Consider the following 17010-nt stretch of genomic DNA (forward strand, 5'->3'; position numbering starts at 1 on the left):
GTGTCTGCTGTTTATCTGCCCCAACACTCTTTCTGGGACAAATTTAAATGCGGCGGAATTGCTGGAATCGGTTTTGTGGCGCATACGCAGTTTGGATCCGCCGATCAGATTTGAGTTCAGGTATTTACACGCCACGATAAATGGAAAAATTGAGAGATCTAGGTCTGTTCATCAGTTCTTGCTTATATCTATTTAAAATTGAACTCCATCAAGATAATCTGGGTAAGGTGTCTACATGACAGTTGCAATAGTCGGAGTATTACCTTAAATTGATTGTGATCGGCTCATTCAAGTGCATGTAAACACAGTGACTGATATCTTTTTGAAATTTCACTGCATAGCCCTTACAGAAAGCAGCCTTTCTGTGTGGTATATGACTTAATAACACGGATGGATAATTGTTTAACAGCGTGTCCGGCGGAGGCGCACGGTTCCTTTGAACATGGAATGGCTCTAAACACGCTCGGTCCTCTTGGGAACTTCTGGCGACAACTCCCACCCCCCCCAAAAAACAGAAGATAATTGGTGCCGTGGTAATTTCACCATGGATTGTTACAAGTAATCTGGAAGTTAATTTTCCACCGCTGCTCGCTATAAAAAAAGGGAAAATGGTAAGTATCATTTATATCCCAGTGTTGATTAACAAATTCATTTTCATTAAGAATTCACTTAGGTTCTAAAGACTCTCTTTAATTTGATGCTCAGTGGCTTAAATAAACTGCCAGTTGACCTCCAAATGCATTTACAATTCAAAGTTGCCTTTTAATAGAGCTCTCAGCAGGGAGTGGGGCGGACTCACATCGATGTGCTCCAGGGTGAAAACCACCGGGTCGTTGATGAACACCCGGCTGGACTCCTTGTTGATGGAGGCGGCGATGATGTGGGAGTTGACGGCGACCGACACATTGCGCGCGTGCGCCTCGTTGGCCATCTTGATAGTGGCGTTTTCCGTGCTGAGGAACTGGCCCAGGTTCTTGTAGAGCACGAACACCAACTTGGCCACGCCTGAGAGAGAGAGTGAGAGAGAGAGAGAGAGAGAGAGAGAGAGAGAGAGAGAGAGAGACGGAGAGAGAGAGAGAGAGAGAGAGAGAGGAAGTGAAGAGATGATGAACAAAAATTTGTGAAATAAACCAAAGGGGAAAAATGATTAAACTTTTTTTTTAACAAATCAATGTGATTTTATTACATTACATTATCTCCTAGACATATTATATTCTACACTATTGATTTATATGATTTATCATTTGTATTATTATTATTATTTGTATAATAATAATAATAATAATAATAATAATAATAATAATAATAATAATAAAAATAATAATAATAACAACAACAACAACAACAACAATAATTATTATTATTATCATAATTATTATTTTTATTATCATTATTATTATTATTATTATTATTATTATTATTATTATTATTATTTATTTGTATTTATTATTTATAGAACAAATTTCCCCAATAGTGTTTTGCAGGGGACAGGAATAAAATAAAAATATGCATTTAAAACAATAGAAGGCAGAGTTACAGATTCATATGACAAAACAGAGGGACATGAATAAAATCTAAAAATCTAAAATAGAAAACACAGGACTTGTTTTTCAAGGATCGAAAATGTCCTAGAAAGTGGATATTGAAATAACAAGACTTCACAAGGGAACTCAGGACAACAGTAGCAGCAGAGACAATCCAAGAGAAAAAAAGTTTTTTTCCATCAATGTGATGGTGTCCAGGGGTTTTCAGATATCCTATATTTTGCAGAATTCCCAAACAGTAATCAGTCTCCAATGTCAGATTTGGACAGATTGTCAGATCGATATCGGCAAAGCAGTTTGACAGAATCAGTTTGTTCTGCCAAGTACATTTTGGCATACAAATGAACAATTAGCATATAGCAAGTTTGACAATTTCCCTCCAAAAAAACTGCCAAATATATATAAAGTAGCTAAAAATAAATCACATAAATAGCCAAATATATAAAATATACAGCATATACAAGTGCGATTGCGATGATTTATATTCTACTATAAGTATAGGTCTAAGTCTACTATCATAATCTTTCCTACCTGGGATGAACACTGAGGTTATGTGAATTTTCCGTTTTTCTCGTTTTACCGTTTCGGCTGTTGAGCTTGACAGTGTTGGCCGACAGCTGGATGGAGACGCCTCCCTTCCCGACCTGAGGAAACTTAAAATCCTGGACCTGGCCGTCGGTGCTGAGAACGTACACATCCAGGACTGGGGGGTGGGGGGATGTAAGACAAAGTCACAAAAAGGGATAATGGTTGAGGTGAGTAAAAAAGAGGACAGGAAAGTGAAAAAAAAGTAAATTTCAGTTATTTTTATGTTTTTTTGGTCAGCATTGAGCTGATTACATCTCAGAAAATGACTTGGAAAATAAAATAAAATAACTTAAATAGTACAAATATAACATTAAAACATATGTTTGGCTTCTTTTTCCCAGACATGGTGAGAAAAAGGAAAGAAAGCAGTGAATACAACAATGTTTTTTTCATTTTTTCCTGTTCCACGACTCCGTGAGCAGAAAGACTAATGTTCACATTAACGTATAGAGTTACAAGGTCCAGACGCATACGTTTAAAAACGAAGCGCTCGCAATCACAGAATCCCATCTATTTAATCGTCTGATATTCATCACTTTGTCAGTAAGCGACTCACTAAACCCAATATCCTTTACAGGTTTTTTTATTTTACCCCCAAGGTTTAAACACTTATCATGATATACCAACAGCATATCATCAGCATATAGTTAAAACAAAGCTCTTTTTTTAAGCTTGAATGGGTGTTCAAGAGTTTTTTTTTACTTTTGTAACTTTCTTTCCCACAAGACTTTAAATGCATATCATTTATATATATTAATCAATATCAAATACATTAAAATACCAAATTTATAATCAGTCATTTATTGATATTGATTTATTGATATTGTTTTATTATTTTATTATTTGTTTAAAATGAATACTTACAATATACTACTACTACTACTACTACTACTAATAATAATAATAATAAAATAATAATAATAATAATAATAATAATAATTATGATTATTATTATTATTATTATTATTATTGTTATTACAATAACATCATATTATGAGCATATAGGGAAAACAAACAGCTCTGTTTATTTATTATTTTTATCACATATATTTTCAACATACTTATATTGTCGGCAGGGACTTTGACGATGGCAGGCTCCATCAGGTTGTCAGCGAGGACGAAGGCGCCCTCCTCCAGAGTGTCAAGCAGCATGGTGGCAGCGTGCGTCTGCTCTGTGCTGTTCATGTCCTGCCAGGACTTCAACGCCTCTGGACGCAGCAGGTTGTCCACCGTGTCCACGATCGCCTGGAAATAAGTCACATTCTATTGTTACAGAAGGACGGAAGATCGGAGAGTTTATATTGGGGGGGAGGAGGGGTTATATGTTTACTGAGGGCTTTGGTGTGACAAATAGGGAAAATAAAATCTAAATTAGTCAAATATAAGGAATTCATCATGGCGAGCATTATTGCATTTCTGTACAGACAATCAGCAGTAGAAGCCTGAAAAAAAGCGAAATATACCAAAAATAAAAAACACAAATAGCCAAATATGTAAAATATATTGAATATAAAAGTGTGATTCTATGCCTATGTATAGGTATATCAGGTATAATTATTAATATGTAATTACTAAATTATTAGCATATACATCGTATACACTGTAATAATTACATATTAATAGTAGTAAAGAGTTGCATTTTGAGGATGTTTTAGAGGGAAGGTAAATTGTAGATGATGAGGAGGACAATGCCGGAATGCTCTGAATTATGGATGCCACAGTGAGGAATTTCTCCCACCGGTTACTAAACCCATGACAACGCGGTAACAGTAAAATGTCCGGTAAGGCATGGAAAATTACAAATTAGGCATGGCGATTGCGCATGGAGGGAGACAGGTCCCAATCTAGGCCTGATCTGCGCTCTTCTATAGCCTTCTTTCTCTCCTCTCCTCCCGTGATAAGCAGACTGCCCTGCACATTTTCCAAGATGGGTCACCCACTCGATGAGACTACCAACAATATTTTCTTGTTCATGAACGTCAAAACAAAGTACAGGTACTCCTCACTTAACGACCGAGTTCCATTCCTAGGACCAGGTCCTTAAGCAAATTGGTCGATAAGCGAGGACCCATAGTGTATAGTGTATATAGTATATAAAGTATATACAGTGTATATAGTATATGAAGTTTACATACTATATATAGCATATATAGTGTATATAGTATATATAGTGAATATAGTATATCAAGGGTGATAAGATGAGATGCTTGAGCCTGAGAGGCTGCGCACGCAGTGTGCACGCCGTGGTATTGTACGCAGTGTACAATACAGACTGGTCAAGAGCTGGTCGGAGGTCCGAACGGCCGTTAAACAGGTAGGTCGTTAAATGAGGAGTACGTGTAATTATCCTTCCCATCAATTCCACTGGACTGTACCATTTGTTTCTCTTCCTTTTCAAGCTCTGTTTGTGTTTTTTTACACATAAACATCTTTGCGGAGCTATGCAGTGAAGGGGGTTATGAATCGCACACCTCCCAAATCTCAACAACGTGCCAAACAAGCCGATTGGTTGATTTGTCCAACTTCCTGTCGGGAGGCGGGTTCGGAAAACAAAACGTAGCCGAAAGAAGCGTTTGCAGAGGAGTTGAATGCACATTTCTATTTGCAAATCCATATTTTGTGTTTTAAAGTTTTCAAATAAAGTTTTGGGGGAAAAATAATAACAGATTTCTTCTCTGTTTTCTGTGCATTGTGATTTACTAAATGTAGCACTGCCCCCCCAGTGGACACGCAATGTTATATGCAAGATCCGTACAAGCATCAGAGCCCTGCACGTTTTCTTACATGCAGACGGTGAAGCTCAATCCAGCCTCAACCTGCAGCCGACAGACAGTGGATTCAAATGGCCGAGACGTCGCTAGCATTTCCTCAGGAAATAATCCAATCAAGGTGTCTAATCGGGTAATCAATGGTCGGAGGGCAGCCAGGGAGGGGGAGTGTGTGTGCGCGTGTGTGTGTGTGTGTGGGGGGGGGGGCTAATGCATTGTTGCATCAAATATGGCGGACGTCCGATAGTCCTTCTCTTCTATCTCATACTGTCATTAGTCTTAAGAAATGCTGTCGTCTACATCGACCTGCCGTCTGCCACACCGCCCCTTTTCCTCGCGCGCGCCCACGCACGCACGCGCGCCCACGCACGCACGCGAGCGCACGCACGCACGCAGGCGCCGGGGCACACACACACACACACACACACACACACACACACACACACACACACACACACACACACACACACACACACACACACACACACACACACACACACACACACACACACACACACACACACACACACACCCAACCCCATTAGTATGTTTTGTCAGGGGACCTCCATGCTGCAATGCAAGACATGCTGCTTGGCGACATTAAAAATCCCGAAATGGACGATGTGCTTCTCTTCTTTGGGGACTGGAGCTACCATCTTTCTTCCTTTCGCCTTCCTCCTCTCCTCCTCCCTCTCCTCCTTCTCCTCCTTCCCCTTTCTTTACGAGCTTGTGGGTGTCTACTGGGTAATTAGCTCAATCCATTTAATACCCTACTCCCAGGAGTTTTTTTTTGTCACTTCTTTTTTTGTGGTGGTGGGGGGTCGGCAAGGGATGACTTTGGTGGCAGGTGGAGGACACCGATCTCCCTAATGGAGGTGGTGGAGGAGAGCTGCCACGGACTATGGACCAAAATCACAACGAGGACCGGGTTGCCGAGGACGGAGCCATTAAAAGAGAGAAAGAGGAAGCAAAGACCAAAATTGGTTTGACCCCGGCTCACCCTATTAAACTGACTACAGTTCAAGATTCGTGCCTCTAATTTATGAAACAAATGAAAAGCATGTCCTTGTTAAAAGACTCGCCTCAAATATTTACCCCTCGCATTGCGAGAAGAAAAAGTCGGGTAATCGGGTCCTTGAAGGGAAAAAAAGGTTTTTAATAAATCACAAGAGAAGCAAACGCGTTACCCTTGATTCGCTACACATGGGTTTGGGTTTTTAATATTACATTTAATAGGGCTCCCTGACAATAAGAACAGGAAGAAGGAAAAATAAAAATTTCAATATTTATACACCAGAGCCAATACTTCTCTAAATGAACAATGAGAATGCTGTCAACATAGTGGAATTATGGTGTTAGGTATCAATACATGTACAATCTTGAATAAACAAGAAGAAAAATGGGCACGGGGAAGTAGAAAAATAATAAATACACCACAGCTGTGACCACGAGGGGTGAAAATAAGCCACATTAGTAATTGAGAATGACTTCTCTTTGACTGAGAAAGCACGTTGGGTACAACCGTGGCTTGTGTATAAGGAAAATAACTTATAAATACAGGAAGCACGGGGGAAGAGGGGGGCGGGAAACATGCTTCTGGAGGTGGAGGGGTGGTGGCGGGGGCAGCAGGCAGAGTGCAACAGTTCAGCATTTTAAAGCTCCAATACCTTCATGTACGCCCTGCATGTCCTTTCTCGTTTTTGAAGCTTTTCCGAGACAAAAAAGAACACATCAAAGACAGAAACACACAATTAGAGAAAACGTGTAAAAATCTCACTGTCTGATTCACCGATCATCGGAGTCAAGGCCCCTTGAAGAAGCTCCAAAGCAGCTCCAAGAAGCTCCAAAGAAGCCCCGAGAAGCCCCAAGAAGCTCCAAGAAGCTCCAAGAAGCTCCAAGAAGCTCCAAGCCAAAAGCTTACTGATGCGTCCTCGAGCTATCGGCCCGCGCAGTGAAAGAAAATTGAAGAACAGCTTTGGAAACTCGTGCGAGAACTATTAACCCCTTCAAAACAAAATGGGCACCAGAACGAGGTCATAAGGTTTGGGGGTTTCCATGATGGTTTTGGGTGAGGAAGGAGGAAGGAGGGTGGTACCTTGTTGAAACTCCGTCCCGCCGAGTCCTTCTCGCTGGGCCGGAGCTCCTGCAGCTGGGCGTCCAGGATGTCCACCAGCTGCTCCATCAGACGCACTGAGGAGCTGACGTCCCCGGCAAAGATAGGTCCTTTGGTGTGCTTTGCCAGCTCGTTGGCCAGGTTGGCGGCGTTCTCCCCGCTACGGATCTGCGGGGGAGGGGATTAGCAAGAGAAATCTGACCATCGACCCAACCAGATTGGAGTTAAGGCTCCCGGTGTCAAACGCAGAGAGTGGATTTATGATCTGCTCCAAATTTGGTAAAAAGGTCATCATTGTGGCACGCACAGGAAGTATATCTTGTACCCTGAAGTAAGATACAAGTAGAGGACACAACAAGTCGCCCCAAGAAGATCCAAGAAGATCCAAAGAAGCTTTCCCAGGTCTGGTTCCAACAGGATGTGTGACATGGAGAAGATACAGTATATGTTTTATCGGGACATGATATATGTATCAAGGACATACCCGGATGGAATATAAGCCCTGAATATCCACAATATCTGAACATTCATTCGATTTGGTCCGTATTCTCAAAAGAATCACTTAAATATCCCATATGGATATCTCTGGATTTTGAGCCTTTTCGCCAAATGGGAACTCAAGAGGACAATCCACAAAAAAATATTGATATTGATTCAGAATAATATTATCAACTCTATCAATATATTTTTTTAAATGTGTAAAGACAATTCACTTCTTTCTTTTCAATGTTTCATGAGTTCAATTTTCAATTTAAACATTCAATGCACTGATTTCCTGCCTTTTTTTTTCATATTCCAAATCCACTTAGGCTTGAATATTATTAAGTTGGGCAGGTTTTTTTTGTGTGTGCAGTGTTTACTTAAAGCAGCGAGTAGAGCACGTGGTACAAACCTTCTGGGCGACCTGGTTGACCCAGTGGGAGGTGCAGTTGCTGAGATCTGGGCCCTTGGGGTGCCAGGCCCCGGTGGAGAGGACACATAAATAGGAGGCAGTGCCTGTTTGGGAAAACAAGACACATACAGTCAGGTTCAATCAAGTCATGGCACATTTACATAGCACTCTCCACAAAAACAGCTTTAACACAACGTCCTTTAAACAACCGACAGGACACACTGAAAAAGACGGAGGGAGGGAGGGATGAGAATAAACAACATCCTAAAACTTTAACACGCTTTTTGTGCGTATATCAACAAAATATATTTATAATTATAATTCATACCCTATATAACCATACAAATAATGTATCCTGTGCATGGAATCCCACCATTTATATTCTGTTAATTCATAATACTATATGACTATTTCTGTTTTGTGTTTTTTGGCTATTTGTGCATGATGTTTTTTCCTATTTATACTTCTGTTTTACTTTTTTACTTTGATATTTTATGTTATAATTTTTTTCAGTCTGTTTTTTTATGCTAAATCACATGTAGAGAAACGCACCAATTATCACCGTGGCAAATTCCTTGTAGGCCATATGTAAATGTACTTAGCTCAAACTCATACGCTTTCTAATAGTGTTGATCTTTCTTATTGTGGGAGATTTAGAACACGCCATCACTTTTCCTTATTTTTGTCTCTCACAGACAGAATTTTCCGGAGTCGTTTACAGAACCTGAAGCCCCCCCCGCCCCCCCATCCATATAAATGAAGCTGTGACAATGAAGGAATGTTCTTCCAGCCCAATTAGCCCCTGTGTGTGTTGAACCCTGAGCTAACATGTTAACGTGATTTCACACACGACCCAATGAGGGATGAACATCTCGGAGCAGAGCGTGCAGCAGCTGAGCCTGCACAGTTGCACCAGCGCCAAGTTGCATTCTGACCCCAAATAAGTGGAATCCAGCGGCTAACAGCGCTTCACATACACTTGAAAAAGGTTCCACACTGCCATGATACTGCTCCATCGCTACAGTGTAGTGCACAATGCCGGAGGGTTTCTATCTTGTAGTTCATTTTTTGGTTTATTGTACGGTATACTGCCAAATCCTTCTCTATAGCTATCCATCCATCCATCTAACTATACTTGAGTCTATCCATCCACCAATCCATCTATCCATCTATCTATCTACCCATCTATCCATCTAACTATACTGGAATCTTTGTATCCATCTGTCTATCTTCCCATCCATCCATCCATCCATCCATCCATCTAACTACTGTATCCACCCATCCATCCATCCATCCATCCATCCATCCATCCATCTAACTACTGTATCCACCCATCCATCTATCCATCCATCCATCCATCCATCCATCCATCTATCTATCTATCTATCTATCTATCTATCTATCTATCTATCTATCTATCTATCTATCTATCTATCTATCTATCTATCTATCTATCTATACTGGAATCTTTGTATCGATCTATCTATTTTCCCATCCATCCATCCATCCATCTATCCATCCACCCATCTAACTACTGTATTCATCCATCCATCTATCTATCATCCATCCATCCATCCATCCATCTAACTACTGTATCCACCCATCCATCCATCCATCCATCCATCCATCTAACTACTGTATCCACCCATCCATCCACCCATCCATCTATCCATCCATCCATCCATCCATCCATCCATCCATCCATCCATCTATCTATCTATCTATCTATCTATCTATCTATCTATCTATCTATCTATCTATCTATACTGGAATCTTTGTATCGATCAATCTATTTTCCCATCCATCCATCCATCCATCTATCCATCCACCCATCTAACTACTGTATTCATCCACCAATCCCTCCATCCATCTATCTAAACATCCATCTATCTATCTATCTATCTATCTATCTATCTATCTATCTATCTATCTATCTATCTATCTATCTATCTAGCTATCTATCTAACTAACTAACTATATTGGAATCTTTGTATCCATCTATCTATCTTCCCATCCACCCATCCATCTATCCAACCATCCATCCATCCATCCATCTAACTACTGTATTCATCCACCCATCCATCGATCCATCTAAAGATCTATCCATCTATCCATCTATCTATCATCCATCCATCCATCCATCCATCTATCTACCTACCTACCTATCTGCCTACCATTTCAACTATCCATCCATCATTGATCTACCTACCTACCTATCAATGTTGATAAAACTTTAATTTAATTTTTTTCTAGGATTGTTGGACTGTTTTTCCGCGATGAACAGTTACAATACAGAGCCTTGGTTTGCATCCAGACATGCAAATCAGTTCAAAGGCTTTCCTCAGTCCAAGGAATAGTCTTTATAGCTTAAATACACTGAAACGTATCTTTAAAGGGTAAACTATTATAGGCCAAACTCCATTTCTTACAAAAACATACCGCCACAATGCTATAGTATTGAAATACGATGTTTCCCTGGTAGAAAGAGTAAATCAAACATAAATCGACATCAGCCTTTATCGTTCTGTTATTTAAATTTCTCTTTAACTTTAATAACTCTGCAGGCGGTTCCCTCTACCCAATCTTAAGAAACATAAGCAGGCTCCCTGGTGGGGCGAGAATCTTCAGGTGACATTGAAAACAGCCTGAGAGCTGGGACCCCTGAGAGCCTTTGGAGAGAGGGATGGAGCTGCTGTTTACCTCTGGTCCCCTTGGGGCAGGGCCTCTCCACCAGCGACCCCCGCTGGGTCTGGGGCCACGTGATGTCCCTCCTCTCCGAAGCCTCGCAGAAGCGCTCGGGCAGGGGGAAGGACTCCAGGGGCGGAGGGGCGGTGGTCTGTGGAGCCACGGCACCAGGAACACCACCAGGAGGAGGAGGACCAGGCGCAAGAGGTTTCCCCGCTCCCCTGCTGCCCTCCCTGGGTCCTGATGGAGCTCTGGTGGTGCTGGAGCTGGTGTTGGTGTTGGTGCTGGCCACGCCCCGGTGCGCCGTGCTGGTGGTGCTGCCGCTTGTTGTTCTCTGGGGCTGGGGAGCCCTGGTGGATTCGGATAATGGAGGAGCTGTGGCCAACGAAAGAGGAAGAGTTTCAGCGTAGGGCTGATTTCATCCATAAGGACAACGCAAAGAGCTTTACATGAGGCTTAAAAGAGGCAAACAAGAATCCAATCATAGACACAAGAAGCTAAAAATATAGATAACATCACAGAGATAACAGGTTGAAATGCAAATAAAAAAAACACACTTAAACATGGCGGGACTTAAACCTACACCCACTCTGGTCTTTGGGACTCAAACCTACACCCACTTTGGTCTTTGGGACTGTAACCTGGATCAACTTTGGTCTTTGGCACTTGAACGACATTCGCGTGGGACTCGAACCCAGTGTACACAAGTGAATGCAGTCGTAAATATGACTAACTTTTTGAACTTTAACTTAAATAAATGTATAACTTAATGTAAGTATGACTTTTTGAGCCTGGGTTTAAAAGGTAGTAAGTGGGGCGAGCCTGAGATCTTATGGAAGTTTGTTCCACCAACGTGTAGCGTAGTAACTAAAGCTGCTTTCTCCATGTTTTGTCTTTACTCTTGGTACTCGAATGTAGGGCTGTTACAGTCATGAAACTTTAGTTGACAGTTAATTGCCATACACATAGTAACTGCCATAATGCTTGGGCCGATATTGGATATCATCGAATATTGATAGTTGTCACCATACAGTATGCAATATATTCACAGTATCAAAATATAGCACTGTGGATTTTTATCCACAGTCTTGTAAATTGTTGTGTCAACACCACAATTTACAACACAACAACCAGTGTTGTTGTGTTGTGTCTGTGATAGTTTTTTCAACACTGTCCGTCTGGGACCATGGGGAGCAACAGACGGAGCAGCAGAGCGCACAGACAACTTACGCGCACAAAGAAGATGTACGTGGACGTATGCATGCAACAGCGAGGAAGCAGATGTAGGATTTGGACGTGGTGGCACGCATCATGCGGTGGTTATTAAGTTGCGGCTCCAGGTTATTACTTGCATTACTCAAATAATATTACAAAAAAAAGTTTTTTAATAATTGTTATATAGAACTGCCGAATCTCACACTTTGACCTTGAGACTCACATCGCATATCAACCAGTTCACATGCTCACACGCCACACCTTGTATTTCTCACACTGAGAATCCCAAAATAAGTAAAATTATTGTTATTTTTTTTATTCTACACATATACTACATATTTCCTCACTCGTGTTTGCTTGGTGCCGTCACTGTGTGGTGAATGGGAGATCCTTTCCGCACACACATTACGTGAACAGCCACGTGCAACTTATTGGTCTGAGTGGCACAAAGCGATCCGTTCTTTGCGATCTGGCATAAAGGGTCAGCGTTTCTCCAAAGAAAACAAAAATAGTGTTTTTATTGTAGATGTAGTTATTGTAATTGATTGAAACCAAATAAGCGCCATGCGCAACCGTGCGTATTGGGAACACTTTCTCCTTCACCCCCCCTATCGGCCAAGTCTAATTGCCATTCACAATGATATGGTCTTTCTTGGTTGTTTTATAACACCATGATACTTTAGGGTTAGGGCCTAGGGCCTATAGCGGTGTAAATAATTCAGGAGACATTTATTGACATTGTACATTGGAAATTCAGGTAGATGGGTAACTGGCCTTAACCTAACTGATGGAAATGCACCAAATTCACATTCCATCCGTTGCAACATTTTCTTACAATGGCTTACACATTCCCCTTGGAATTTGGATGGAAACATACAATTTGTGGAATTGATTTGAACAAATATTTCAATCAGACGATTATGTAACAATTACAACAGTGATGATAATAACCTCTGTCTAGTTCACCACATTCTCTTTTTACGAACAGACCAGAGAATCCTAATGGCACAGGTTTTATTGTTATTGAAAATGTTTTTTTTTTGCCGAAACCAACAAGTATTTTGTCCAGCGAGCATTTATTTTATATTATTTTTTTCTCTCAGATCACGGCTTATTCCCAGCACTCTGAATAAGTCTGTGGTGAACAAGCCGATAATTACAGTAACATCCTCCTGTCTGCCAGTCATTCTCATGCTTTGCCTGGGAGATTTTTTGCATCAAGGCAGGAGATCAAATTTCAACCCGATAAACAAGAGGCTGGCGTATGGATATCCACAGTGCGGGAGCGTTCATTCTGCACTCGCTTTTCGTCTCCTCCACCACTACTTCCACTCTTGCTACACGCTCTTATCAAGCAGGTGTGTGCAGTAATTCATACAGCGCCGCCGGCAAAAACAAGCCTCAGCTGGGGAAAAGGGAAAGAAAAACGGCAAGCCTCCTCCTTTACATTTAACATGAGCCACTATGGGGAAAAAAAATTAAAAGTGTTTTTTTTTAATTACTTACTTTTATGGCTATTATTTATTCAAAAACATGTTTTTTCATTTGTATTATTAGTTTTTATAATTTGATATATTTGATGTATTTAAAAAAAAAAAAAAATAATAATAATAATAAATGAATTAAACAGCACAAAATACAAATATTTTTGTCTGTGATACACCACTGTATAGTGCTACAGTAGTGCACTAACAAAAACAAAAACGTTAAAAAAAAAATCCTCAAAGTGTAATGTACAATATACACACAACTTCCGACATTAAGACATTATGTTATTATTATAAGAAGGGCCGAGTATGTGTTTTTAGAAGTAAACAAAAAAAGTCAGAAAGGAAAATGAAATCCATATATGAATTAAAGGATGCCTGTGACTGTGATGCAACATGTGCTCTGCATCTAATCGCATTTGAGCGCTTTGATTTCCTCCATTAGGCCGTTTGCCGAGCATGCAGCGAATCTGAAGTGGAAACACAAGCACTGCCGCGAGACTGTCAGAGAGCGAGAGAGAGAGAGACAAAGAGAGAGAGAGAGAGAGACACACACAGACAGACAAACAGACAGGCAGACAGACAAAGAGAGAGAGAGAGAGAGAGAGAGAGCGAGAGAGAAATATGATGGAACATAGCGACTGAGGAAAAATGGGGATGAGCCGGAGGGATGGAGGGATAAAGGGACAGACCACATCCATCGCCTCCATTGGATAATGGGCCTGGCTAGCGGATAGCAACAGTTTACACCCTCCATCCACCTTCCCTCCTGGTTTGGGGTAAAGCCCCCCCCACCCCACCCCACGTGGAGCTCAGACCTTCGGCCGGATTCTACCTGTGGAGAATTAGGCTTCATTGACCGCTGGAGAGGATTCATGCAGCTTTCACCCCAAAATACACACCCTGCAAGTGTGTGTGCGTTTGTGTGTGCGTTTGTGTGTGTGTGTGTGTGTGTGTGTGTGTGTGCGTGCGTGTGTGCGTGCGTGCGTCTGCAAAACACTCTCCCTCAACATAGTTGACAGATCTGAGTGGGCAGCTGTGACACGGAGCCAAAGGCACTTTTAGCTTGTTTTCACCACAGCCTCCTCTTCCATTGTTGTTCTTTTATATATATCTACCCCCACCCCCCCCTGCCCAACCCCTGTTCTCTCTTTATTCAACACGCTAAAATTTGGTCGCAGCGCTGTCACGGTGGTTTCAAGGACAACTTATGTCTGGGAGAATCACAGGTCTCCATCTGTACACCCTCCACACCTCCAGACTAAAATACCTTTTCAATGCTCTTCAACCCTAGCTGTTCCTTCCAGCGCTGATTTTAAAAGGCTTGCAGTCGGCGAAAAACAAACCTCTTAATTTTTATTTATTACTTTGCAGATATGGTTGTCCAAGTTCCCATGCTACAGCCATGTGTTGTTGATTCGGCAACGTCTCCAGGAATAAATGAATGTGTGTAAATTATTATCGCCACTTTATACTTCTGGGCAAATGTCCAAGAAATTGCTCTATCGGCTCTATCTTCATACATAGGTTTCCTATTTCAAAAGGTATAAAAAGAAGACGAGGATTCATCCTCAGTCTCTGTGGGTGGGAGGGGTTAGCTGTCCACACAGCGAAATGAAATGAGAAGGCATCGCTCTTAAGACGGCAGCGTGATTTAAGATCAGGGGGATCGCAGCCACAGCCGGTAAATCACAGCGCCATGGACTTGTAATCCAGACGCATTCCTTTAGCATGTTCGCCAACAACTGTTCCCAGTGCACACCCCACGATGCCTGCCAGCTGCTCTAAGTGAGCAACAAGGTGTAAAATGACATCTCTGTTCGGTCTTTCCTTCGCACTTTCTTTCCACCGAGCGTCCATACTCTAACAAAGGCCAAACAAGATAGACTGGCCTGGTGCGTGGTTCCCCTCGTCTTCCATTCGAAAATGGGATATAGTCATTTTGCTGAATCCCAGTGGGTTTTGGCCTGTGCCACACTGGATGGCTTTTGGTTTTTTGGGTAAGAGGGTCGGGGTAGTCTGCAGCTGCCAGGGAAAAACAAGCAGCGGCGGTGTTGATAATATATTATTGTTCTCCATACGCAGCACTGAGTTCATTAATAGGCATCATTAGAAGCGGGGACAACGACAAAAGGATATAGGTAAAACGGTGGGATTGAATAATCCTGTTGGGAAGTTTTATTTCACATTCCTGACAAAGACTAATCTTCTTTCCTTGATGTAAAATAGTAAATGTGATGTAGGCTATGCAGAATTACCTCCGGGAGAGATTTGTATACAAACAAAGCAACCTCTCTGACCATTTGCCGGTCATGTGCGCACACTGTGTGGGTCCTTAATCCCAGCAGCGCCCAGTAATCTCATTACCTCCATCCCGTAATTTGGGCTTAATTTAATCCAATGAATGCTGGGAGGAATTAACCTGCAGGTACTAAAATGGATGGTCCTTTTTAGACAGCAGCCACTGTTTTTCATGGAAATGTCTGAGCGGATATGTAGATATGCAGCTACAGCGGGAGGCTCGCCATTGATCCTGTAACCGGTTCACATATCACTTGGCAGTGGAACCCAATGTAGATTGAATATATCAATCCATTCTATTCGGCTAACATATGTCTGACGGCCCTGAATACCTTCCCCGCTGCAATTTTCTTTTGATTATGACAGGGGGAAAGCCAATCCCACTCTCGGGCTATATCGCGAAAACCAGGACAGGCTCCTCGATTAATATGTCTGTCTCGAGCTCAGCCCAAGGGGAACCTTCAATTAGCTGTCACGGAGTGCGAGGGCAGATATCCTCCAAAGTACCGCGATAGTTTGAGCGGACTTATTCATAACCTTTTTGTGTGGCTCGACGCCCCCACACATTTCTTTCCACTTAAATATATTGCGGCGGTTCTGTTATTGCCATCAGAGGTTATAGTTCTGGGGGATCAAATGAGACAACGACGAAGGAATCTGAAAAGAGGAAGGAAGGGAAGGAAAGAGGAAGGAAAGGGAGGGAAAGCAGCGGGGGAATGGGGGAAGCGGTGGTTGGGGGAGCGTTGAGAGCTCTGTCAGGACTTTGCGAGGATGCATATAAACAGCCAGGCTCCTGACAGTCACGCCGGTGAAACAAGATGGAAACTGACAGCGCGTGTGTGTCTTTTACGTAGCGCTTAACGGCTGCACTTAGGGAAAGGTAACGCATGGGTGTTCACCAGGGCAGCCATACGTGTTATCAGAATCCCACGCTTCCCACCCAGAGACGTGGGAAGACGGCCGACTCGCATTGTATCACTCTATTTGGCACGACGAGAATAACGAGGATAACCTCTCAACCCTCCCCTGCCTCATCCCACTGTCTGTTGAATAATCTGATGTATGCCATTTTTTGGAGTACTGTACTGTTACTTCTGTACGCCACTTCTGTTAGTAATGCCGCAACTATAACGAGGAGGGGTGTCAGGATTCTCCGAATTCACGATTCGATTTGATTTTCGATTTTAAGGTCACGATTCAATTTGATTTTCCATTGGAACCTTTCTTTTCAGCACTGACGGCTATGCCATTGTACTGACTTTCGAGTCTTGTTTTGTAAAGAAAATAATTTGAAATAAGTAACTTTTATTTAAATCTTAAAAATGATAAATAACGGAAATATGAGAATATTTACACCACACACCTAAACAGTGTAGAGATTTAGCAAGCCTAGACTTTAGAATAATAAACAATAAGT

General features: G+C 41.8%; 1 protein-coding gene across 1 annotated transcript in view; it reads right to left on the bottom strand.

Annotated features, from left to right (window-relative positions):
- adgrl2a (adhesion G protein-coupled receptor L2a) overlaps nt 1-17010 on the bottom strand; it is a gene marked incomplete at its 3' end in the record, with an annotated part of 119879 nt that overhangs the window by 23207 nt on the left and 79662 nt on the right. The window contains exons 8-14 of the mRNA XM_080012610.1: nt 10606-10965; nt 7906-8009; nt 6996-7181; nt 6568-6606; nt 3194-3377; nt 2125-2247; nt 800-1005 (exon numbers count right to left, since the gene is read on the bottom strand). Of these exons, the coding sequence (XP_079868736.1) occupies nt 800-1005; nt 2125-2247; nt 3194-3377; nt 6568-6606; nt 6996-7181; nt 7906-8009; nt 10606-10965 (1202 nt within the window). The remainder of the gene's footprint in view (nt 1-799; nt 1006-2124; nt 2248-3193; nt 3378-6567; nt 6607-6995; nt 7182-7905; nt 8010-10605; nt 10966-17010) is intronic.

Source organism: Zeus faber (genome assembly GCF_960531495.2).
Source record: "Zeus faber genome assembly, chromosome: 1".
Lineage (NCBI taxonomy): Eukaryota > Metazoa > Chordata > Actinopteri > Zeiformes > Zeidae > Zeus > Zeus faber.